The following is a 27,355-nucleotide window of genomic DNA, read 5'->3' on the forward strand; positions in this document are numbered from 1 at the left end:
TTGTCTATTTCTGTTATTGTACAGTTTCGCCCTGTAACAGACCCTAGACCTTCAGCGATGGGAATGTTCGATTGGTTGCTTGTTGAAGAGTGAGGTCAGACCACACACAGATGGAATATTTGCCGTTTCTTCATGTCCTAGTTTTGATTCATAGGGTGAATTAGCGTATCCTCGCTTTCCAGTCAACTCTTTTAAGAATTTTGAAGCAGAATACATTGCCTACAGTAGTTTTACATTCTTCAAATGAATGTTTTTACTTTCCAAAGGTTCTGTGAAAGTGAGCACAGAAGACCAGATGTGCATTTTTTTTACAATCGCTATATTATACAAAGCCACTTATTCTCAAGCTCTTACCTGTTTTGTTGAGCTCAGTGTCTGAGACAGCCAGCAAGGGTCCCGTAGGGGAGGGGGACGAGACGGGCCCGGGAGGAGGTTTGTCACTCTCTTGTGGTCGGCTCTTTGAGGTCTCGATGCCTTTGACTCTCCTAGCATGACGGTTCCCCTTGTAGTGGGCTTCTGCCTGACTCTGAAATGAACACACAGGTAATGATGCTTAAACATTCTATGAGCACACCTTTCAAAATCCACAAGGAGCTACATAGAAACAAAACAGAAATTTGACATCTGGTACTGGATGATATTACATGGGCTTATACCTAGGGTTGGGTATCGTTTGAATTTGAACGATTCTGATTCCGATTCCGATTCCGATTCCTTGTTTCAATTCCGGTTCCTAACGATTCTCGATTCTGATTCTTTTAAGAGGCAGGGTCAAAAAAGTTTAGCTAACCTTTCTAACCAACGGTCTTTCTGAAGGAAATAATCCTTTCTGAAGGAAATACTCCTTTTGTCACAAATACTCCTTTTGTCTCAAATTTAGCATTTTGCCGAGATTTCGTTATTTTCAGAAAAGTGAAGCCACACTTTGGACCGCCGTCGTAAGCTAGTCATGTTCGACTCGTGCAGTTATGCCAACATGTTGTTCAGTGGTTTCTTCTTCCGCTCGGCAGACTGTGAATATCGAAACTAGGAATCGAAATTTTAACTTTTGAACGATTCCGGGAAAAACGGAAAGTTAGTCCCGGTTCCAATCGATACTCGATTCTCAATACTCAACCCTACTTATACCTACATGTTAGTCCCAGGACACTGATGCCATGTGGCATCCATTTTCTGTGAGTGTGAACCTGACTGTCTTAATGGGCTGCTTTTACGTGTCTTAAAAATAATTATACAAATTATATTTTAATTATATTACGCATAATGTTAACACTACTAATTATATTTAATTTATTAGTAGTTGTAATAAAATAAATTACACAAACGTATACCATTAGAGAAAAGAATATGGGGACTTTTTCCATGATTTCATTATCAACCCTGTGTTTGCATAAGTAGAGAGAATGAGACCATTGTTAAGTGAAAGGACATATTTAGCCGTCTCAGCGGTCGGTGCAGTAACAGTGCAAAACCAAAGGAAACATAAGACAGTTGACTACTGTGAAAGCTCTAATCTGCATAAACAATTCCACTTCTCTGATGTGGCACAATCTAGTCCACACATCGATCATGCTGACTTGACCTCTAGCAGGAACACACGAGGAGATATTTCCAGAGATGCATCCTCGTTACAGGGGAGCACAATGCATATCTGTCCTACCTCCCAGCAGCACGCTTCAAACAGATCAACTATCAGCCGCTTCCCAAAACAGCCATGGCCTCAGAATCAGTCCCATAAGGACAAACATGATGATTATTAAATGGCTGGATTAGCTGTTGTGTGAAACTGAGAATGAGTTGACAACCGTTGCTGCAGACACTGGGAGCAGGACCAAGAGACTCATACCAGAGTGTCATCTAGGGCTCACAACATTAAAAGAGGCGTGGAAACCCCGCAGAGACTCATGGGAACAAAGAGATTAAGACAGCTAGGATAGGCCTTTAAGACCGTTAGGGTACACTTGAGGGAATGGCATTAGGTTGGGCCTTCCTGTCTGTTGTGGCAGGTTGTGGGCTGTAATTGGTGATGACAGAACCTTATATAGCTGGTGGTCTGTAATCGAAGCCTTCGGGGGTTTTAAGAAGCTGCTTGACTTACAGGAAACTGAGGAGGATGTGGGAAAAAAGCACTAAAAGAGCAGCGATCCCTGGGATTAAGGAGGAAAGAGGAGAAGAGAGCCATGTGGTTCTGGCGGAAACCCAATGTATATGGGGCTAAAGCACAGGTGCTCTATATGTTTTGTAGACAGTGGTAACACAGACAAAAATGAAAATGAATGTAAAACTGATTAGACATGAAACAGGGAAGAAAAAAATCCAAAAACAAAAGAGAAACACAGTTCATGCCATTGCCACGTGCAAGCAACAGTCTCCAACTGTCTATGCCGGTAATCACAGCCATGAGTTACAGAGAATGCAGTCAATACTGGAGATTCCAAGTATTGTTTTAAACAGTCTGTGACTAGGGATTGTAAAAGTTAAGAATTTTAAGTTTCTACTTCCAATTCCTCTTAGCAATTCTTTTAGTAAGGACTAAATATTTAATAAAAAATGCTGTATTTTTTTTAAATATTTGAATACGAATAAGAATAAAATTATTTAATAATGCATTTACATTGACCGTCTTTTAGAGGTGTCGTAAATTAAATCAAATAATTGGCTTTATATATATATATATGCACACACAAAATTTCTCAACAATGAAAACATGAGGAAACATTTAATTGTTTTTTAAATACTTCTGACAAAACTCATACTGTGCATCTTTACACATTGTTTAATGAATGAAAAAATTCTCACAGTTAATTGTAAGCTGTATTCGTTTGATACTCTAAAAAGAAACTGCTTATTAGAATCATTCATTCAGGAATCTGTCAACACTGTATACACGGTATGTTTTCGAGTTCACTAAAAAGAACCGATCCATTGAAGTCATTTCTTGGAGAGTTTGAGAGTACACTGGTTGCAATGAACATTTTGATTCACTAAAAAGAACAGGTTCATAAGATTCGGGAATCAGACTAGACTGATTATGTTGTCCTTTTCAGACTAATCTCATGAAATGGTGCATGTATGACACGCCAATTCGTATTTCCAGTTTTGGCGTGCTATCAACACACATAATCGCTTTTCAGCGTGTTTATGAACGCCGTTGACTTAACGTTACATTACTGTATATATAAATATATGACCTACCCCAACCCCGTCCCTAAACCTACCCCTCACTTGGGTTAATAGCATTTATGAGTCTTCCCCTGCCATCCTAGGGAAAAAAAAATATCGCTTCCCAGATGTAGATCTACTGTACATTTTGCTTCGTTTCGCTCTGACATTTAACGGCGTGTACATACACGCGGAATCACTCGGACATTTAACGCCGTAGACATACACGCATACACTCGGATGGCTCAAAATGCATATAGATAACATGTATGTTTACGCAAAAGTCATGATGCCATGTTGTCCTTTTCATGCCGTAGATTCAGCAGCGCCATTGCGTCGACAGACACCGAATAGTAGTAGAGTTCTCTGTCTTGAGTATTTTTGTATGGTGGTCCGCCCGCACTGGCGAAATAAAGCATCAATGAGAATGCACCTGAGCACCATTCAGTTCTGAAATTAAAAAAGAATAACTGATAAAATGACACTATCATCCTTTAGAAATGAACTTATTTTTAACAACCAGTTTGTAGCTAGTTCCTAACTCAAATTCAACTATTAGCAATACAAATCCAATTTGTACCCACATACAGAACTCATTCATTGAAATTCTCAGTTAATTCTTTCATAATGAAGTGACTTACAAGAGAGGGCATGCATTATGTGAGAAGAATACATCAGCCATTAGATGTGAATACAAATCAAGTACCAAGCCAAATCCAAAATGTGCCAATGAGAATGAAGTGCTGGTATGAATGCAGCGCTATCTATAGAATAAGGAAATGAGGAAAGTTCTCGCCCAGATGGCACAGGGTTTTTCAAGAGAGATGAGTTGGTTTTGAGAGCACAAGATTAATTCTTCTAAGCACCACGATGGAAAAACAGGAAGCATGAAGAACTTTTCCAAGGACACAGAGACCAGATTGTCCCAGTCTCATTGAACCATGTGTGAACAGTATGTAACGCAACATACACCAACATAAATACAATTACCACACCAAAATGGGAAAAGGTTGCATGAGGAGGGTTGACAGCTGTGGCTATTTCCCAACGCTCATCACACACACGGAAGGAAGGTTAATTTGCCCTAGTGATGGAAAACCAGCCAGTGAATGACGGAAATTGTGCGACATCGTTGGGCCACTGCAGCTCCGAGAGTGGGAGGTACACGCATTCAACCCTGTCCTGCAGCAACAGTGACACAATATGGTGACATCACTTCTGCAGCGCGGCAAGGTTATACCTCCATCTTGCGCTAGAGTGAAAGGGACAGAGGGACACTGGCAGCAGAGCATAACACAAGTCTGAGCTCTTAGTTTGATGAATGCATCAGATAACACTTGCTGGCAGCCAATAGTCTGCTTTTTCCTCTACAAATGTCCTCAGTTATCGGCACTGGGGGGTGTGGAATCTATGAATCCATAATGGAGCGTGAAATGATGATGGGAAGGAGGCGAGGGATTAGATATTTTCAAGGAACAAATGCCTTGCTTTATTCAGCATATTAGAGGAAGAAAATGTAGATTCGTTGCTCAGTGAAACCATTTAATGAAACATGGCATTGTAAATGTTATCTCCTAACGTAGCTGAGTCATTTCCAGTGCAACAATGCATGAAAGAAGTAGCACGATTTCTAAGAAAACATACAAACTTGCAATTGTTTCATGTCTTTTCTTTTGATCTCCGTTTTTTTTCGCTCGTGAACACTTGAAGTGCCATGTGGTTATGTGGCTGTGTGTGTGTGTATGTGTACCTCCTTAGCTATAGTTTGGGGTCAAATTTGTATCCGGAAGTGACCAAAAACCTGACAAAATCTCCAAAATCCTCCCTTTAGGGATGTCCTCATTTGAAAATCTGGTATAAACAAAGTAATTAAAGGTTTTTTTAAAAATGTAAAAATGCATTTTTTTAATGTGATGTATCGGTTTAGGGGTAGAGTTAGTGTAAGTCGATAGAATATACAGTTTGTAAAGTATAAAAATCATTACGTCTGTGGAATGTCCCCATTTAGATAGCTATAAATAAATGTGTGTGTGTCTGTTCTTGTAAACCCTACAATATGGGATCCCCACAAAGATGGCAATATCCAAATTCCTTGTCCTTGTGTGGAAATGTTTTGGTCCCCATGAGGAAAACAACTTATAAATCAGAAAGTTTTCTGTCATGTGTAGGTTTAGGGGTAGCCTTAGTGTAAGGGGATAGAATATACACATCCTTATGTCTATAGAAAGTAGCCATGAAACATGAAAACATGACATGTGTGAGTGTGTAGTTAAATGCGAAGCAGGGGTGTTGAAATTATATGCCTATCTTTTACAAACCAGGACAGCTGCAGGTGTCAGAGATGTCTAATCTGTAGTCAAGTACTTATGGTTTATTGAACAGCACGCATTACTATTATTTACAAGCACACTTGTACAGTACGTGTCAAACTCGTTTGACTTGAGCGTCATGAACTAGGTTGTAAACTAAAGGCATCTTTGGGTGGCACTTTGGGATATGGAATTTATAGCTGAACTAACAACCGTCTAGGATATTTACTATGAACCAAAACAAAGCAACATTAGATGATGGAAATAACTGCAGTATACATATTTAAGTCCAATTGTTTCACAGAATTGCTGACTTGTCTCAAAACCTCTCCCCATAAATCATTAAAAGCGAGCTGGGCTAACAGCTATTTACGCAGGTCTTCACATGCAGTCTTGGCCTCTCCATCTTCTCCCTGTTTTTCATTGTCTGTGGATGTGGTTTAAAGAAGGCCATACATCTGCTCGACTGGAGGCCCAAGATTACAGGCTCACACCAAGAAAGCCACTTTCTGTCCATGATTACAGTTCTCGTCCGTAAAAATAGCGCAGGCTAGTGGGACACTCCCCGGTCCTGCTCTGTTACTAATCTCACACATGTCACAATGTCTGCCACAGCTGCAACTGAATTCAGCCCAGAATATATCTGGCTTAAGTTTCCCCCCAAACAAGCGTATAGCATAAACTACTAACATAATTGCTTTCATTGATGCGCGAGGAATATTGGAACTGCAAAATGTGCGATAGGAATCTTGCAAGTCTAAAATGTAATGTTGTTTTTGTAGGAAGGTTTCTAAGGCTTCTCTAGGATTTCCTGGTGGAAATAATATCTTATAATTGGGATATTACTGTATATTGAGAGATGTTCTTAAAACTCTTTTAATCGCAGACAGAAAGAAAAAGGCTTCATCCTGTAATCATTCACTTTGACATGCTGTGCGGATACAGTACTTCAAAGAGGATTTGCCATTGGCTATTTCCAGACTAGAAAGCAGAGTGTGCAAAGTATCTCTGCACCATGAACATAACACTCACATTACATTGAAAACTCAATCTAAGAAATCGATTCACGATTTCATGTCTTCAATAACACAAGACATTTGATTAAGCCACATATCAAACAGTCCAATATCAGATGCCTCACCTCAGAGTTGAAACGGATCTGGCAGACATTGCAGGAAATGATTGGCCGTTTGGTCTTCACCAGTGGGACTCCAAAGGTGTGGTTGATCACTGCCTTCTGAACAGGATCCATCTGAACACAGAACAAGAGAAAGTGGGAAAGGGAAAGGACGTGTGAAACTAAACTCTGGTACGGCTCTCATTAGACAGACAAGGTCATTAATCATGTTGATGGAAAGGTCTAGGTGGCAGTACAGTGGCAGTAAGTAACATGGCTAAAGGGTGAACATATGGTGCAAAGAGTCAGGACACCTGTGAGATCAAGTCAGGGTGAGCAGCTCATCTCGTGTACAAATGTTGTCCGTCCGTGCGTTCAGTTTCAAAATATCAATGACTTAGCTATTAAACGAAGACAACCTAATAACTCACTTTCCATTCAAGAGGCCACATTACACTAGATCATTTCTAAACCAGCAAATAGACTGCATACCAAAAGATTCCTGAATAGAATCTCTACCTGATAAATAACTAACAATGAGCAATACATTTGTTCCAGTTTAGTACTTGACTGTTTATAATTAGTTCAAGTTAGATCTGGTCAATTAAATAATATTAACAGATAATATTAAGCTAAATTATTGTTACTAAAATGTTATAAATATATTTAATTAATTTTTTTCTTCATTATATTTATTCCTTTATATATATATATATATATATATATATATATATATATATATATATATACTGTATATAAGCCATACAGTCAAACCAAAAAATATTTAGACTCCAGATATATTTTTTTTATGTTTTTATTAGTGGGTGCAGGACACTATAGTTCGTTTATGGGACAGTTGTATCTATTGAACTATAGTTCAATAGATACATCTGTCAGTACTAACAGCCTCAGCGAGGAAGCGGATGGAGGAGGGGCTCCAGCAGGATTCACTGAAAAATCAAAGATCAGAAAAAGATTACTTTTAAGGCTGATGTCTTTTTTAAAAGTGGGTGCAGGACAATATAGTTCATTTATCTTAGTGAGGATAGCAAAATAAAGTAAACATATTATGCCCAAAAAGTCTTTATACAATGGACTACCAGTAATTTAAAAATATTTGGGACCGAAATTTTTCAGACATTTTGACCTGACCCGTTTTTGGTCAGGTCAAAATTAAGCATTGCTTGGTAATTGGTTGATCTAAATTGTGTACTTAAATTTAACAGCTGACAGCTATTCAACCTAGTTCATTAGTGAGACAGTCTAACAGAAGGGTGGCCAAAACCAGTGACATTTTGGCTGATTTGATAACCCTGAGTTCTTAAATTTTAGCAAATAAACTGTGAGATAATGTGAGAAATGTTAAAGGTGTCTGAATACTTTTTGGTTTGAGTGTATGTATATAATAGCCACACACATATATTTCCAGTATGAAGATAATATAATGTGCACACATCACAGACACACACTAAATTGTTTCTGTTTCAGTGTCCATAATGTGAGTTGTCAGACTTGTCCTTTAAATTTAACCCACTATCCTAAGTACCGCATCTCATAGCGCCAATGGTTAAGCCTCTGTTTATGACCAGCTTAATGCACAAAGCCTGATGGTCGCAGTCCAAAAATCTTTTAGCCTTGTGCTCTGCATTCAGTGCTCTATTGTCACATGATTATTCACTTGATATAGTTTCATTTAATTTGAGTATTTCGACGTGACATACAATATGATGCAGTCAAACTTGAGAAATGTTTTAGACTAATAAAGAATGACTTTGATACATGATTTCCAATACAGCCAGTTGCAGAAAGTAAATGTTTAACCTTTCAAAATCATCTATAATGGTTGTGCTTTTTATTCCAAATTCGAAAAACAATAGACTAAGCCAGGCCCGTTTGGAACATCTTCTCTTGGCTGAGAAATGCGGGAGAACCTGAAATGAATATTCTCTCAAACAAAAACATTTTGAAACTCTGCAACGGAACGTTTCCAGGCAACCCCCTACTAGAAGCAAACACAGAGCCGAGACGTGGTTCGGGATGACGGCGTCCACCGACTGTAGGTTAACGTTCTTGAACCGGACTTCCTCAGATTTTTGCCTCGTATCTCTTTTGGCACAGGCCCGAAAAGAAAACTTGTTTGTGTTCTGCGTCACCGTAACCGCCGAGGACCCTGATGCCATTGTGCATGTGTAACGTCCACATTACATCAGTCAGACAGGCAGTGGATTAGCCACAATGATGTTGTTCTATGGCTTTGCCATCATGAATCTCCAGAGGATTAAGTGAAGCTGGCAGTTAGCAGGGTAATCAGAACACCTCCAGCTAGAACACATCAATAGATACAACTGTCAGTCCTAACAGCCTCAGCGAGGAAACGGATGGAGGAGGGGCTCCGGCAGGATTCACAGGAAAAATCAAAGCTTAGAAAAAGATTACTTTTAAGGCTCATGTCTTTTTTAAAAGTCTTCTGGCAGCATTTTAGCTCAGAAGAACGCCCTTCTAATCAAGATTTAATAGCATAAAGAAATTAAAATGCATTTCTAGACCAAAATCATGGGTGTTGGTTCATCCTGCTTTGCATTATGAAATAAAAATAGCACTGCATTGAAGTGGTTTTCTGCTGGTGTTGATTTATTCCTTTGACTTTCTCAGCCGAGAGACATCTTGGCACATAACTATCCCAACCAATTTCCTTAAACTTCAACAATGTCATGATACAGCTCTATGATGATGCTACAAGAATCGAACTAATGAAACCGCAAAACCACAGCTGAAAGATACCTTAAAGGGACCGTTCACCTAAAAATACATTTTCGGTCATCATTTCACTTTACATCATGACTTTCTGTCTGAATAATTTATTTTTCAAAATAAACTGTTTTTGTCCATAGAATGAAAGTCAATGGGGTCCAAAAACAACACTAAACTCCATTGGTTTTCACTGTATATGGGGGGTGGGGGGGTATACAGTATTTTATTTTCCACAGAAGTCATACAGGATGACATGATCGATTTTGAGTGAAACATTCCTTTAAAGGGGTACTGCACTTTTTTTTTTGGAAATAGGCTCATTTTACAACTCCCTCAGAGTTAAACAGTTGAGTTTTACCCTTTTCGAATCCATTCAGCCGATTTTCTGATATTTAGAGGAATATCAGTAACCAGACAGTTTCTGGTCCCATTGACTTCCATAGTAGGAAAAAATATATACGGGAGTTGTAAAATGAGCCTATTCCCCCAAAAAAGTGGAGTATCCCTTTAAGGCGTGTGTATTGTTCGTGTTTATGGAAGCCTCTATAACACGCTGTATTTTTATGGTGTTGGCAGACACTGCATCTATACTTATTATCAAAGTGAGCAATTAACAGTGCATGTTACATTTATTCAATTGGCAAACACAGCGTCTGTCATATGACCTCCTGATGCTCCCTCTGGAAAACCACATCCAACTGATAACCGCTCAAAAATAGCCAGATCCTTCTTACTATAAAAACACAGATCCTTTAAAGGGATAGTTCGTTCGAAAATTCGAAAATTTTCTCGCTTTTTTACTGACTTTACTCTGTGGAAAATGATGTCAAAGAAGTTTTGTTTTTATAAAATGAAAGTCAAAAGGGTCCAATGTTTTGAACCTCATTGACTTTCACTGTATGGGCAAAAACATGAAAACATACTTCTTTCAGGTGCGTAAATGAATTTGGGTAAACTATCCCTTTAAAGGAAACATGTCAAATAGATTTAAAACATTAAATAAAGCTTAATTCACAAGAGTCTCCCCTTACACTTACAAGATCCCATGTCAGTTAATACAAACACAGCATGCCAGACACCACAAGCCCAAAATGCAGTGAGTTCAAACACAGAAGAAGGTGCGATGGCAGATAAAACAACCCCTGAAGGAAACGTTCAGCCGTTTAGCATCCAGCTCTTGAGCCCCAGAGAAAAGCACCCAGCTTTGATACCTCTCTGCCGGAGTTAGCTGGAGCTAGGCACTCACCTTCATATCCTCGGCAGCGCCTGGATCTCGCAGCTGCATTGGATCCTCCATGAGGGAGCGCGTGTTTGTGTGTGGGAGGGTGTGTGCGAGAGTGTCACTCATTCTGGAGGGATCCTGGCTGTCCCACCACACCACCTGATTCTCCCACACTCTCGCGTTCGCACGCTTCTGTGCCCCCTTCTGGGGATGACAGCGAGCAATTCTTGCGTTTACAGGTCCAGGATATGATTAATTGATGTCTCTCTTCCTAGTTCCGTCTCTTCTTTTCCACCGTCGGTCGTCACTCTTGCCGTTAGGGATCAGTTTCTCGTTCTCTGCCGTTTAATCTCATCCACCTTCCTTGCATTCCTCCCTCCATCCTTCTTGACACTTCACAGCAAGCCAAGACTGCGTTCCTGGTTGGATGCTCTCTCCATTTTCCTCTGCTTCTCACTTGCTTTTTCTGTCCTTTAATAAATTCTGTCTTCCTTTCCTGTGCTCTTTCAACGCTCATCCTTCCTATTTCTGTCCTACATGCTTACTCGCTGACTGCTTATTTTGCCCAGATGCACTAAGAATGTCATGCACTCCCTCAGTTTTTTTTCCTTTCTCACTCCCCAAATCACCCCTTCACTCCCTCATTCTATCTAAAACACTCCTGCACAAGCTGCAGAATTCAGCCCTCCTCCATCTCCCCCCATTGTGACAGTCCTCTCGCTCTTGCCACATACCTCTTAAACGCATGTGGAACCAATACAGCTCTCAATTAATAAAACTTCCCAAAAGGTTTGAACTCATAATGCCTTGTGATTGATATCTTCCAGCTATTAAAGTTCGAAAATTACAGTATTCCGAGGGGGTCATCAGAGGTAAAGTGAACACAGCCAAAAGATTTTGACTCCAAAAGTCCACGTGGAGTTGCATTACTCAGCGAGGAAAATTGGCAAGCTGTGCGCCGAAATGTCGTCCTCCAACGCGAGGCTTTACTCAAAGGTGGCTGCAGGTGAAATGCAACAAGTTGGTGCACAAGCCGCACGATTTAACGCCTACGAAATTCCTGATTCTGCAGAATAAGCGTGTCTGGGGGAGCTTTTCTGCACCTTCATGCCACAGCCAGCTGCTTGGTATAAATGATTCAGGTGCCTCACTGCCTGCAGGCAAATTGACTCAGGCATACAAGGCCAAATCACATTAAAGAAAATTACAGCTGGACTGAAGGAATGGAAGATTGTGGTCCGTCCCAGCTCTATCTACTGCTGACCAAAAGCATCTGATATTGGTGAAGTGAACACAGCTAAATGATTTTTTGGCCAAACACACATTCAAAAAAAATTACAGCTTTATCAGCTTTGATCATGGTTGTTGCATTCCAACATGAATGTGATTCCAGACGGAACAACTTGAGCACATGCAGCCAACAAATCTTCTGTTTATAAGCAGTGTTGGGGAAGCTTCTTTGAAACGCTAGCTTGCCAAACCAAGCCAATCATAATTTAGAGAATTTGAAAGTAGTTTGTGCAAACAAATAGTAGCTAATTACAATAAAGTTACACAGTTTGATTTTATACTAAAAACATAACTATTTAAGAATATCATTTATCATTTAATCAGAGCCCTTTTTTAAAACAAATATTCCAGCCCGATCTCACGGGAATTCATACGAATTTTACGAGGTGGCTAATTCGTAACAATTCGTACAAGCTCACTCGTACGAATTAGTATGATTTTTGCTAAATCGTACATATTTTACGAATTGGCCAATTCGTATGAATTCGTACGAATTACCTACCCCTGTCCCTACCCCTGAACCTACCCAACACGTGGGTTTAGACAAATCGTACGAATTCGTACGAGTGAGGTAGTATGAATTAGCCACTTTTTTAATCCCTCGTACGAATTAGTAATTGGTCGTGAGATAGCGTTGAATATTCTCAGCATGTGACAGTAAACTTGAATACATTTTTATTAAAAGTATAGTAAAGCCACCTTGTCAAAAAAACTTGAATCAGTGAATCCTTTTTATGAATCTGACCAAAGTTGAGCAAAATTTATTATTTGTACACCATGTAATTTTTTTAAGTTCCAATTTACTAAATAAATAAATAGTAGAAAATAATCCCAGAATGAAACTATATATATACACACACACACACACGCATTTGCCGAAGATTATATAAATATCTCAGTAAAAGCCTATGTATTACAACTTGTGTAAGGGGTCTTTTTTGTTTGTCAGTATTCCATTAGGCGATAGCCTAAACACTGCAGTGTGCTTTCAGCAGTGTCCTAGAGAGAGGTCAGCCTGTCCTTCCAGCCACTCCAACATCGCCCCCTACTGGTCATCAGGATAATTTCACCGCCAGACACCCGGTCACTCTCACATTGAGCTTTTAACTGTTGTGATTAATAGCCTGCTGCAATGCTAAAACTGCCTCAATCGAAAGATTACAGCTCAGTGTCTGAATATAATAAATGGCCAAAGTACAAGAGACAGTAGTTAAGCTCTTAGATGTTGATTCTTTCACAAGCTCATGCATATTTAAAAACATTTAAACATCCCTTGGCTTGAAAAGAAGATAATGTGGCAGAATTGGAAGGCTACCACATGTGATGTGGATTTATTGAGCTGGCATGGGTAGAGTGTTCTTTCCTTCTCAGTGTCACGAGACTGTGCCAAAAGGCACGCCATCTTTCACATGGGAACAAGTGCAGGGAAATTTAAGAGAGTGAATACATATGACGGACACCTCGAGGATGGCTGGATCCCACAACCTTTCCTGTCCAATTCGCTGACCAGCATCCTCATTTACATAACAGAATGCAATCTGTGAAATGTGCGGAACAGACTCTGAGTAAAAGTGCTGAGAGAGTGAAATGAGCTGCTGCATGCTAATCAAAATGATTAGCTATAAGTCACAGTGACACGAGAGAACTCATACAGCATTACACTGTCTAATGGAAGTCAGTCAGGAAAATTCAAAAGGCAAACAAGCCAGCTATCATAAATCGACTGAGTGGTTTAATATTTAAGGTTATCTTTATGTAATCAGATGCAAATTCATTGTAAAATGAATAGACCAGATTAACCTAAAACACCAGACAAACCTAACCTTAACCCATGTAGTTACCTACACGGTACACGTACTATAAAATAAAGTGCAACCGAAATCTTTAATACTTTTTTGCTTTGAGGATTTTGAAAGTTAAAATCATCATCTTTACTTTTTCCTGTTTGTTTTCCACAGATAAAAAAAAAAATCATAACACTGATTTGACATGAAAATGACCATACTTTTGATATTGCTCCTGCAAAGCAATATCATCTTTTTATTTATTAATTTATGTTTGAAAAAATTAAAACAATTTTCTTTGTTATATACACTCATCTAAAGGATTTTTAGGAACACCTGTTCAATTTCTCATTAATGAAATTATCTAATCAACCAATCACATGGCTGTTGCTTCAATGCATTTGGGGGTGTGGTCCTGGTCAAGACAATCTCCTGAACTCCAAACTGAATGTCAGAATGGGAAAGAAAGCTGATTTAAGCAATTTTTAGCGTGGCATGTTTGTTGGTGCCAGACGGGCCGGTCTGAGTATTTCACAATCTGCTCAGTTACTGGGATTTTCACGCACAACCATTTCTAGGGTTTACAAGGAATGGTGTGAAAAGGGAAAAACATCCAGTATGCGGCAGTCCTGTGGGCGAAAATGCCTTGTTGATGCTAGAGGTCAGAGGCTGAATGATTCAAACTGATAGAATAGAATAGATAGAATAAACTGATAGAATAGATGAGTACCACTTATCTCCACTATAAATAGGAAAAAGAGGCTACAATTTGCAAGAGCTCACCAAAATTGGACAGTTGAAGACTGGAAAAATGTTGCCTGGTCTGATGAGTCTCGATTTCTGTTGAGACATTCAGATGGTAGAGTCAGAATTTGATGTATACAGAATGAGAACATGGATCCATCATGCCTGGTTACCACTGTGCAGGCTGGTGTCGGTGGTGTAATGGTGTGGGGGATGTTTTTCTTGGCACATTTTAGGCCCCTTAGTGCCAATTGGTCATCATTTAAATGCCACAGCCTACCTGAGCATTGTTTCTGACCATCTCCATCCCTTTATGGCCACCATGTATCCATTATCTGATGGCTACTTCCAGCAGGATAATACACCAAGTCACAAAGCACGAATCATTTCAAATTGGTTTATTGAACATTAAAATGAGATCACTGTACTAAAATGGCCCCCACAGTCACCAGATCTCAACCCAATAGAGCATCTTTGGGATGTGGTGGAACGGGAGATTCGTGCCCTGGATGTTCATCCCAGAAATCTCCATCAAATATGGGCCAATATTTCTAAAGAATGCTTTCAGCACCTTGTTGAATCAATGCCACGTAGAATAAAGGCAGTTCTGAAGGCTAAAATACTGGGTCAAACACAGTTTATTACTTCTGCTTAATACAAAGCTACATTTATTTGATTAAAAAACGGTAAAAAACTAAATATTTTAAAACCTAATTTAAAATGACCATTTTCTATTTGAATATATTTTAAAATATTATTTATTTCTGTAATGGCACACAGAAATGCCTCCAACCTCCAACATCCTCACTCGCAATATAGCCGACTAGCCGATACTCTTTCTTTATGTGTACAGATGTGACGTAATGACGCAAAGTCATTCTAGAATTTCCCACGGAAATCCACCGGTGCCCCTGGAGTTAAAAACATTACAAACTTACCGTTTTGAATCAAGCTACAGCACGCAGATAGTTTTGAACACTGGCTAGTTATGTACTTGCTCAAAAAATGTGTTTAATATAATTTTTAACCCAAAAAAGTTACGGAGTGCAGCTTTAAGTATTTGCCTATTTAAATCCAAACAGCAACTTTTTCTTTTTTTGGGCCGGAAAGCATGCAATAATGCAACACTGTCAATAGCGATGTTTCAGATGCATAATCTCACCGCGTTGAAGTTGTGGAAAAGCCCAACGCTGTGTGGAGGATTCGTCTCCATTTGAAACTGTAGGAAGGGCTTCATATCCAGATGAGGCTGGATGACGGTGGGGGTCCGCAGAAATGTAGGGACACCCCCAGTTCGGTTGATGCTTCCTGCAGAGACAAGAAGAATGAAGTTAAAGAAGCCAAATTCTTATTTAAACTTTCCCAATGAGCTTAAACCCCTGTCATCAGGTTAAATTTGTAACACCAAGCCTGAATAAAGCTTCTTTTGCTCAAATTATGACTTTCTTGCCATACAGAGGTGAAGCACGGTGGCTCAGAGATGGCTGTGCTGACACATTTTTTTGTCAGCACAAAACTCATCAGAGAGATGTCAACCTTATGAAACAGCCCACTCTTTTCTCCCCCTCTCTCTCTCTCTCTCTCTCTCTCTCTCTCTCTCTCTCCCAATCCACATCACAGTCTCTGTTCCCTGTCAGCCTGTCTTCTCTTATCCTTTACAGCCCGCGCAACCTCTTGCATGAGACCGTGCGAGGACCCTCTCGTCAGAATTAAGCTTTAGCGAGCAGTTACTTTAAGCTGCTTAATTTCTGCTGCTGGATTTTCCTTGCCTCGAGTTCCCCGCAGTCTTAAATCTGTTCCCTTCTATCTCTCCCCCTCTCACTGCCTGTCTCCTTCTTAATCTAGGATGATTTTTTTTGCCCTTCTCCGCTTCTATTTCAAGATTGCTCGTCAAGCCGCTCTCCTGACTTCTCCAGCTCTTCCGAGCCCCGTTGAGCAATGGCGCCACCAGGGGGTGGCCAGGGGTGGCCATGGCCACCCCTGGCCGACTCCTGGCCACCCCATTGGCCACCCCAATGGCCAGTATTAATTTTTGTAGCATCAGTTATGCATTTTATAAATAAGTCAAAAATATTCTTAAGTAAAAGAAGACGGGGAATTATGTGTCGTGACGTGCTTTTTAAGTGCCAAATGGTATACTGTTACAGCAGCTTTTAGGTGTGTTTTTGCCGCGTTTGGACAGGCAGGGATGCAAACAGCGCGCTTTTCGGCGCCTCCCGCTTTTTTCACGTCAGTTTGGGTGACAAAGTCATCTGAAGTCATTTCATAGCCTAATGTGTGGGACAGAAGTATATTTACATCATTAAAGTATAAACTCGTTTTCCCTCCTCTGCGGCTGTCATCATTCTCCATTCATATTCAAACAGCACGCGCGCCTCTAATTGGATGCACGGTAAAACTCTCTCCAATATGATATATTGACATTATAAATGCATGATCTGTAGATAAAAGTCTGTATATTCGCATAAAATTACTTTATTTTCTTGGAGTTTGTTGCTGTTTTTAAACGACTCACTACCGTGTTCTGTTAGATCACACATAGGCCTACATATCACAAGGATTATGAATCGGCATCAAACGCACAATAACTGTGAAACAAAGGAACAAATCGCACTTGGATTTGTGCGCTCAACATTTCTTCGATTTGTGACATGAGCTTTTAAATGCGCACTTATGAAGCGCAGTGCTGCTGCACACTGTAACTCCATGTTGCTTTGAGCACATCATTCTGCACCCGCGATGCGCATACACGCTGTGTGCTCTCTGTTTTTCATGTAATCATGGGTTTGCGCACTGAAATATTATTAAAAGCCAATATATTTTGTTATACCTAGCCTGCTCAATACATTTCAAATAAGCATAATTTAATTGTATATAATTTATTTGTAGTTTAGGCTATGCACTTCTGAATTCTTGACATTAATATATAAATATAAAATTGTGACATGATTGCCTGATTGAATTTTAAAAGAAAACTAATAGTAATTTGTTTTTATTAACATATTTAGATTTTATAAAATTACTGTGCAGATTTTTTCAAGAATTACTTTTTGCTGCTGATGTATACACTCATTAAGTGTATTAAAAATTCATAATACATTTATGTAATATTTAAAGGTGTTAACTGTAATCTTACACTGCAAACTAATAACTTAAAAATGATTAAATTCATCACAATTATGTAAGTATCTGGAAATTTGCTGTGGGGCAAGGACCCTTATATGTCATATAATATATATCATTATATACAATGTAATATATATTAGTTGGGCCCTACTAATATCATTAGTAACATTAAATATTACACAATAAACCAAAGTATATCAGTAGGAGTTTCCTTAAGTCTTTCTGATAGTTTTCTACAGGCTGGTTTATTACAACAGTAGAAAACAATTCTGAAATTATGGTTTATACTGTAGTTTTGGTGTGCCACCCCAAGATTTTTACTGGCCCCATCTGGCCACCCCTACGAAAAATTTCTGGAGGCCCCACTGCCGTTGAGATGGTTTCCTCGCGTAGAAAACGTCATTAGGCTGTGCTGCAGTCAAGGCTGCTGTGGGCACACATGTCAGGATGAGCGGGGAGACAGAATGAAGGAGAAATGTTGAGAGATATGCTGCCTCAGCCTGGCCACAGCTGTTCCTCCTGCTCTCCTGCTGGAGCCTCAGGCCTGGATGAGCCTTGGCATCGTTAACTCAAATTAGGCATGCAAGACTCCTCACTGGCTGCACAGCACACAGGGAGATAAAGAGCGGGGGCTGGGGGAGAGAAAGAGGAGAGCAAGAATAAGGAGGCCGACTGGTTGCAAGATTGCTGGTGAGAGAGAGAAAGTGCCAGTGGTCGCTTGTGGGCAATGCTGGTCCCTGATGCAGTGCTCAACAAAAGTCACATGACTCACACTCCAAATACTCCCTTTTGCTGCAAACGGTTCTCTTCAAAAGTGCCGCAGTGTGCCTTAAAGGGATAGTTCACCTAAAAATGTAAATTCTGTGATTTTCTCATCCTCTGATGTTGTTATTTGTTACATGGGATACAGAAGAAAGATATACTCCTTAAGTTTAGAGAGCCTAAGTCTCTCCCCTTCCGGTCGACCACCATGGGACCATATTGAATGGTAGTCAGTGGCGAGAGACAACAAACATTTTGATCTCGTTTGAATTGTGCCCTGAAATACACATATGATGTTTGTCAATTTAAAAGATGCATTTTAAAGTAAAGAAAGTCGCAGTTTGATGTGAAACCGTTGAGGTATAAGACTGTGAAAATACGTAATTACAAAGACTACAAACCCCAAAGGCGCACATTTTCTCTCAATGAATGAAGCTAACTTTACTGAGGCTAATGTCTGTCATTGTTTCTATAGTCTTACGTTATAATTATAAACGTTATATAACGTTACGCCGTCATGCCTGAGTGTACCAGACTGCACACACATGAGCAGCGGATCTTGCTCGTTGTTTCGCTTCCCAGGAGATGTAGTTCATTGAGCGATTTTCACATAAAACTATATGTTACTCTTCTGTTTTATGACAAACTGCGACATTTTTGACTTTCATAATTATCTTTTAAATTGACAAACATCATATGTGTAATTCAGGGCACAATTCAGATGGAATAAAAAGATAAGTTGTCTCTCGCCATTGACTATTGTTTACACGAAGGGAAAACGCAGATATTTCCCTGCGAATTGGCCTCTCGTTTACATGAAAACCCTGTTTTTATCACAGAAAACGATTATTTCTAAAAACTCTGGCCAAAGTGGAGATTTCTGAAAACGCCGGTTATGTGTTGTCGTGTGAACTGGGAGAAACAGCGTTTTAGGTTCTCTCTTGTTGATTCTGAGGGTTCTGATTGGCTTGCATGGCTTCATCCTTCTCCCTACACTGCCGCCAATAGGTTTGGCATAGTTATGATGGCGCTCGGCGGCTTATTTATGCGGGTGTGTGAACGGGTGTGTTATTTTTGAAAACGTAGAGGGGGAAAATATTCGTTTCGCTAAATACCTTTGTGTAAACGTGGCCAAGGTCCCATGAGCCAGAAGCAGAGTGGCGGGACTTAGGCTCTCTATATAGTTGCCTGGGGCTTTCAAGCTCACAAAAGGACATAAAAGCACACTAATTTTCCAAAAATTTCTAAAAGTAATCCATACGACTCATGCACTGTATTCCAAGTCTTCTGACGCCATGCAGACTGAAATTAGACATTATTTAGTAATATCTTTCACCTTTATCGAAAAAAAAACAATCACACTTTTGTTTCAAGTTTAAGACCAATATATATACAACGTCTTAAAGGTTTACGATACTTTTTAAAAAAATAAAATATATGAATTCAGCAGGGAAGCATTAAATTGATCAAAGGTGACAGTAAAGACATTTATAATGTCACAAAAGCTTTAAAAATAAATACTGTTCTTTTGAAATTTCAGTAATAATATTTTTTTTCAGGATTATTTAATAAATAGATAAAGATTTTAAGCAACACAACTGTTTTCAACAATGATGATGACAATAAGAAATGTTTATTTCTGAAGGATCATGTGAAACTGAAGACTGAAAATGGAGCTTTACCATCACAGGAATAAATTAAATTTTTAATATGAATATTTTAAATTGTAACAGTATAGCTCAGTATTTGTTTTAAATGTATTTTTGATCAAATAAAATAAATGTGATGCAATTTTGGAGTTTGAAAACCCTTTTCATGAATTGCATTACATAACAACATAACTTTCATTTTTAAGTGAACTATCTGTTCGTCTGAATGTCCAATTCCCCCTTCAGCCACTAAACAAGACAGAAGACTAAGCTCTAATGTAAACCGCCACTCTCGCTGGAACTGTTTGCTTGCTTGTCAATACACATAATTTAGGGCATGTGTGACTGATCCAACGAGATAAGTTTGGTCTGTTCACATGCCAGCTGAGAAACGACACAGATTTGTTGACAACCGAGAGAGAAACACAGAGGGGATCAGAACACGAGTGTACTCGAAGTGTGTGGGGGGACAGTTGTCCTTGCAACAGAGTCACAGTGTGTGTATAAAAACAACATGGCCAGCATGCATAAATCAGGTCCAGTCTGCTTCCTGCCCCTAGTGTATGATTACCTCATTAAATTAAAGAACACTTTCAGGGCCCAGCTCACACTGTAAATCACCGTGACAGGGTAAATGCATGCGAGTGTGTTTGTGCGTGTGTCATGCATTTATGTGGGATAGAAAGGGGAATAAGATTTCATACTCACTGTTCAGATAACGTATGGCGCTAGAACGCATCTTAAACCTGCACAATGACAACTAAGACCACTGGGTTCAAGCAAGCACGTTGATTGGACACTGCGACACTACCAGATCCTCTGCTGACAGACAAAGTGCCTTGATGATAATACCAGTGGACTTAACAGCCTCATCAAACCCATGTGGCGCATGAAGAGATGTTGTTCTGCCACCGTATCTGACTCTGATTTTCCTAACAAGCTGCGGGAACCTGATCGGCTTGAGCAGGGGGGTGGAGGACCGTGTTTTGGTTGTCGTTTAAAGCCAGTGACATGCTAGGAATCCCTCAACACACGCCGGGTCCATAATCACCCCATTTAAAGATCCTGCGCCAAGCGGGCAGCCAGGGACCGAAGGACAAACGCGCACAGGGATAAGGGAGCTGGTGTGAAAGGAATCTTTGGGAAGAGAATTTGGGAGAGAATGATCCACAGGGCTGTCTGTGGATATGGTAGAAGTGGGGTAGAAAGAGTGGGGGAGGAGAGGTTTATAAATAGAGAGAAGGGCACAGGAAGATCAAAGGCGAGGGAAAGCGATTCAACAAACTCGAATAATTCTGAGCCTGTTTGGGCCTGATAAATGGAATCTCAGGCGTGCCTGTCGCTCTCTAATACTGAAGCTTGGCAATCCTATTTCTTACCCCATGCGTCTGCCATTTTCAGAGGGCTGGAGTAATTGTGAGGAGCGTGGGGGGGAGATAAGGATGAAATGGTTTGGAGATAAGGAATAATCATGATGAGGTCAAGGCTGACAGACACGGGAGGAAAGGAGGCAAGATTTATGCGATGGTTGAAAAATAAAAGGATGTTAACGTTAAACACACTTAAAAGGATCTGGGCTGTATTTCATTAGCTGGCTGGTCACCTTCAAACTGCGAGGTCAGTAGCTTAATTGGTGGAAATCGGTGGTTTGGTTTCTTCAGGTGCGGAGAGGAACCCACAGCGTCTCTGGCCTCAGGCTGCTCCCCTGGGCAACATTATTGCACATTTGAATACAGTATATATATAGAGAGAGTAAATGAACTTTCTTTATATTTTTGACACCCAAGTAGCAATATCATTTTGAACCCTTTCTAGCATGATGGGAAGCAAATAAATAAATATAAATTATCATTATTTTTATAAACATGCCAATCTTGTCAAATAGGTTGCAAACCCAAGTTAAGCCATTATGCATTAACATAATAATAATAATTATTTTAATTTAATTTGGTTAAAACAAAACAACAACAAAAAAACATAGTATTATTATAGGCTAAATATGCCAAATTGGTCAATTGGTGCAAATTTAACCCAGATTAAGCTCACAACAACAATTCTATTATTAATCTTTTTAATTAAACTCTAATTATTATAATCTAATTATTTTGCATCCTGTTTAAGTGCCATATACTTAATTTCTCCCTTCTTCTCTTCCGCTAGCTGGGATTCCATCCAAACGTGAAGCAAATCTTTTTAAAGTTTGCAACAAAAGAACAAATGTGAATTAGGTGTGTTTCCAAGTATTAGTCATGTATTAGACAATTAGTCATGTGGGTTTAATGTTCTCTTCAGAATTTTTTCGGGAAATGCATTTGCATCTCACATTAACTCTTTTTCGTACAAATCAAAAACTACCTTGAACAAGTGTAAAAACGTTTTTGTGAATTAAGGATTTTTTAAAATTTATTTGCCGTGTACTCGTTTCTGCTGCGATACTTCAAAATGCATAAAAAACAGGGTGATGGAAATAGCTAGACTGTTCCCTTCTGTACATCTAGGTAAAACAAGAGGAACATGAGTGAAGGAGGGATGCAATTAATGCAAGAAATGAGAGAAAGGGTTAAAGAAAGGCATGAAAGGATGGCTGGCTTTGGATGAACACAGATGTCCCCTGGCAAGCAGCAGTGGTCCTGAACAAATTGGAGTGAGAAAGAGTGAGAAAGAGTAAGCGAGCAAAGGGAGGAGTGAAACCCATGGTCCCTAAGAGCCCCTCATTGAGCACCTGTCGTGCAGATGATCCAGGGAAGAGTGAGACTGAAGCAAATTCAGATTAATGAGATGAGAGATGCAGATAGATGTTTAGTCCCCTCTGAATCCACTGCTCTGTTTCTGTCTCTCTATCAACAACCGTATACTTTAATCATTGCCATCCTGATGAGCTTTAAATTCAGTGCTGACTAGAAACTAACTAAAAGTAAGTAGACCTCAGGTTTCACACCCATCACATGATCTTGAAGGCAAAAAAAAAAAAATCCTCAAAGTGACTATTGTAAGTAAACGTCCATTATAGAACAAAATCATAAATAACATCCCCTTCAATTTGGCAGTTATTCAAATGAAATTCCATTGGTTTCCACTGGTCGCACAGAGATTGCTCCACCAAAAAAAAAAAAAAAAAAGATGAAACAGTTGACATATTTATTATTATGTGTAAACATCGTAAAAGGTCACAGATACTCCATATCTGAACGTTCTGTGTAATTATTGCTTGTATTACAGCAGACAGGTGCCATCTCCTTCAACCTTCAAAGCTCAAAGATGTTAGCAGGAACAGTTGGACTATATTAGACGAGGTACTCAGCATGAGACAAAAACTGTTTGTATGTCTTCATGATTTTTGCTTTTGAAACTCAGACGCTTTAATTAAAGCATGCCACGACAGAACGACACAGTGTGTTTGAAATTCATGGTTATGTATCTCAACAGCTTTTTAGACACAGTTTTCTGTTACATTTACATTTGTTTACCACATTTGCAGAGAATAAAGTAGGCTAGGTAAGTGCAGTGAATTGTGTTAATATTACCAGTGACAGTTTTGTCGTGCACTGCTGACATCTGTGAGTTTTCGTGCCGAGGAGAGATTTAATTAACTGAAATCTAAGATGGCCAGACACGACTGTCTGGTGATAAGGTCAAGGTTTGTCTTCAACTGTCTACAGTTGTAAATTACAAGGAAAACAAATCAGTTCTCCAACAAAAATTCATCAGAACTGATCAGAAAGAAAAAAAAATCACAAACTCTCTACGGAAAATTAATTTCTTTCTCTTTATTCATCTGTATGCCGACAGACCCGTCCAGTCGGGGACCTGGGCCTATATCTGCCCTGTCCACAGCTGTGACCAAGGCAGCAGAAATGGCTCATTCATTTAACCAATTTAGGTCCAATTACTGTGACGGCAGCATAGCGCTGCTCGCTATTCCAGTCCTGTCTCAGAACGCCAGGGAAAGACAGCCTGCCCCTCATCTAACCGCCAACGCAATCCACCATGAAAACCAACCGCAAAACAACAGACACAAACGCAATCTTATAAAGCTAAATCAATGTAACACTGCCAGCTTACTGCACTGAAAACAAATTTGGAGCAGGAATTTTGCTTGTAAATTTCAAAAATAGGAGACAAACGTGAAATTTTCAAGTCGTATGAAAGGGTAAAACATGCTCCAATCTTTGTTTTATTTACAACTTCGAAAGATCATTTCTTACAATGTGTGTTTAAAGAAGTGGCAACAGCAATAAGGTAAAAGACACAATATGCATCAGCTAAGTAGTATGAATGATGCTTCAAATTGCTGTGATTTTGCTTTCGGAGGCAGATGCCTGATGGTCTTTGGTAACGCAATCGTACGAGACAGTTCGGGGAGGTCATTTTTGATGACATCAGTTTGATGTCAGACTTTGGCTCAGGAATTTGAGAGTGACCAAACCCAACATTTGAGAGGCTGCAATTAAATTGGTCCGCTGGTTAGTCCAGTTATTCAATCACATCCACTTGAGGCAAAGTCACATGAGCTTTTGTTGCGCGCCGAGGGATTTATTCGTTAAATGTGTTTCCATCTTAGTCTATGTGCATAATCTTATCAGAAAAAAATATTACTTGTCTCAATTGAGTGCACAAGTTTTTTTTTTAAGTGCATTTTTGCATATCCAGTGTTATTTATGCAATCTCCCAAAAATCACATACAAATAGGTGGCTGGAATCAGCTTGTGGCGAATTAAAAACATTCTGCCAGCTGAGATAGTCTGAAATAGTCTATATTGACTATTTCAAGAAAAGTCGCTTATTCATTCATATTTTAAAGCTGAAACTGTTCAGTTTTGAAACATACGGCCTTAATCTGGTGAGCATCAGGGTTACCAGCCGCCTTTTTAACCCACTGGTTCGATTTCTTCACTCAGACTGAGCACATGAAAGCGGCTCGAGGTCTGTGGAGAGAGCTACTCATTAAGATTCTCATTTAATTAAAATGAACACACTTCTCGACACTTCTGCACTTTGCCTGGCTTCCTTCAGCCTAAATCAACAAATATGGAGAAGAAACATATGCATAAAGCTCAGTCTACTGTAGTTTTAGAGACCAGTGTCTGAAGTTATCTGAAGTGTCAAAAGATCCTTCAGAAATAATACTAATATGCTGATTTGGTGCTAAAGAATAACTTCTTAATTCTTATTATTATCAATGTTAAAAACAGTTGTGCTGCTTAATAAAAAAAAAATCGTACTGATTTATAAACCGTTGAACGGCAATGTATGTACAGAAAAATTCACATACTGTGCACAACATACAGTACATCCTGCATCCCACAGAAATATGAGCAGTATGGCATTCCAAACACAGCCTAGAGTCTCAGCCCTTTAAATGGCCCATGTTAAAAGCAGAGCTGATTCAAGCAGAACATATCTGCTGTCACTAGAATCGCCAGGCTGCGTCACATGCTATATTTGGCCACAAGGAGGTGCTACTGTGACCTTGCTTGCTGACCCTTCCGCAGATATCAAACAGGATATAAATCCCTTTTATCCTTATTTCACAGCTCTTAATCAATTATCCTCCCCTTCACTATCTTTAGTCCCTGCAGTATCAGCCCCTCCCCAAGAGCGAAGAAGTTTAGCAGCGAGATAAAAAACTTCTTCCCAACTGCATCACTAACTGCATGTGCTCAACACTTTGAAGCCTCAGATCCTGACCATCATGCCGTGCTATATGAGCCATCATGTCTGCGGTGCGTGTGTGCGCGCGTGCTAACAGGCGAACAAAGAGATGATTGCTAACTGTGATAAGCCTCCAAGACGCTACAACGGGAGGCTGGTATGAGCCTCAGCATGTCTGACATTAATCCTACACATCATACCAACACAAACACACATTCACGGCAGCGCACTTCCACTACACGGTGCTCTGTCTTGACTGAATGCTAAGAAAAACAGAGGAAAGGTTAAGGGAGAAAAGTGTGAAGCAGCTAAACAATTTGTTTTTGTGCGAGGAAGAGAGACAGTAAAAGAGAAGAAAACAGATAAAGAATGCGACTATTGTCAGACCTGTGATTTAAAATGTCACCACAAATTATACGCCAATCGGAACTGCACCATCATACTGGCCCAAATGATATTTACGGTTGCTATAATTTCAGTATTTTACGTTGATTTACTTGAACTTGAATTATATATTGGGTTACACTGTATGCACATATTTAGGAGGTCACCATATCGCTTCAAATCCAGCCACAGACTCTAAATTAAGTTAAATCAAAGCGGGTGTTAAATGAGCTTGTGTTGAACATGGAGCCGTCTGATTCAAGTTCTTCTGTAGATGGACACAGACAAACTAGATGTGCAAACCAAGCAGTTTATCCCCCCTCGCCTCTAAAAACAAAGTTTGCATACGGACATATTTGTTTTTGTAGCTTCAAAAGCTATACTTTTAAGTAGCTGATCAGTTTTTAAAAAAACTGGTACAGTAACAGTAGAAAAATAGAAACATTAACAGTAACAGTTACATTAAATGCATTAGATTGATCAATGCTGAACTATTTATTCATCAAAAAATACTGGAAAAGTTTCAGTTTCCACAAAAATATTACGCAGCACTGTTTTTAAAATTGATAATAATAAAAAATCATGTTTATTGAGCCCCAAATCAGCATATTAGAATGATTTCTGAACGATCATGTCACACTGAAGACTGGAGTAATAATGCTGAAAATTCAGCTTTGCCATTGCAGGGATAAATTACATTTTAAAATATATTCAAATAGAAAATTGTCATTTTAATTTGTAATAATCTTAATATTGCTGTTCTTACTGTATGTTTGATCCAGCCCATTCTCATCCCAAGGCGTCCTATACGACGCTTTTGCCAAAGCGTAGACGTCCAACGCACATGGCACCCTTTAGCGTCAATATGAGATGCAAATATATAGGGGCAGAAGGCGCCTCCTAGTGGTCTAACCCTAACCATACCCCAGACCTAAATCTACCCATACTTTGTGCGTGTTATATTGACGCTAAAGGGTGCCATGTGCGTTGGATGTCTACGCTTTGGCAAAAGCGTCATATATGATGCCTTGAGATGAGAATGCGTTGGTTTGATCATACAAATGCAGCCTTAGTGAGCAAAAAAGACTTCTTTCAAAACAGTTTAACTAAAAATTTATACCAACAGACTAGGGGTGTAACGGTACACAAAAATCACGGTTCGGTACGTACCTCGGTTTTAAAGTCACGGTTCGGTACGTTTTCGATACAGCAAATAGAAAGAAATGCCAGAGAAATGTCCTATTTGTTTAAAGAAAAAAATATTTTTAAATAAGTGTGAGTTTTCCTAGATCTTGAAACTTTCAGGTTTATAAATGGGGCTCATCTTTGAAGGATGAACAAATAATGTTTTGGTCATCACACACTCAGAAAAAAAAGGTACAAAAGTTGTCACTGGGGCTGTA

At 39.4% G+C, this 27,355-nt stretch overlaps 1 protein-coding gene across 2 annotated transcripts in view; it reads right to left on the bottom strand.

Moving 5' to 3' along the window:
* znf385a (zinc finger protein 385A) overlaps positions 1-27,355 on the bottom strand; it is a 68,057-nt gene that overhangs the window by 12,951 nt on the left and 27,751 nt on the right. Inside the window, exons 2-4 of one of the 2 annotated variants that reach the window (XM_039652201.2) lie at positions 15,542-15,687; positions 6,613-6,723; positions 355-526 (exon numbers count right to left, since the gene is read on the bottom strand). In XM_039652201.2, coding sequence (XP_039508135.1) covers positions 355-526; positions 6,613-6,723; positions 15,542-15,687 — 429 coding nt within the window. Of the gene's footprint in view, positions 1-354; positions 527-6,612; positions 6,724-10,585; positions 11,077-15,541; positions 15,688-27,355 lie in introns of those variants that run through there. The other variant, XM_039652202.2, reaches the window with a different exon arrangement.

Source organism: Pimephales promelas, chromosome 20 (assembly GCF_988280905.1).
Source record: "Pimephales promelas chromosome 20, fPimPro1.hap1.1, whole genome shotgun sequence".
Classification (NCBI taxonomy): domain Eukaryota; kingdom Metazoa; phylum Chordata; class Actinopteri; order Cypriniformes; family Leuciscidae; genus Pimephales; species Pimephales promelas.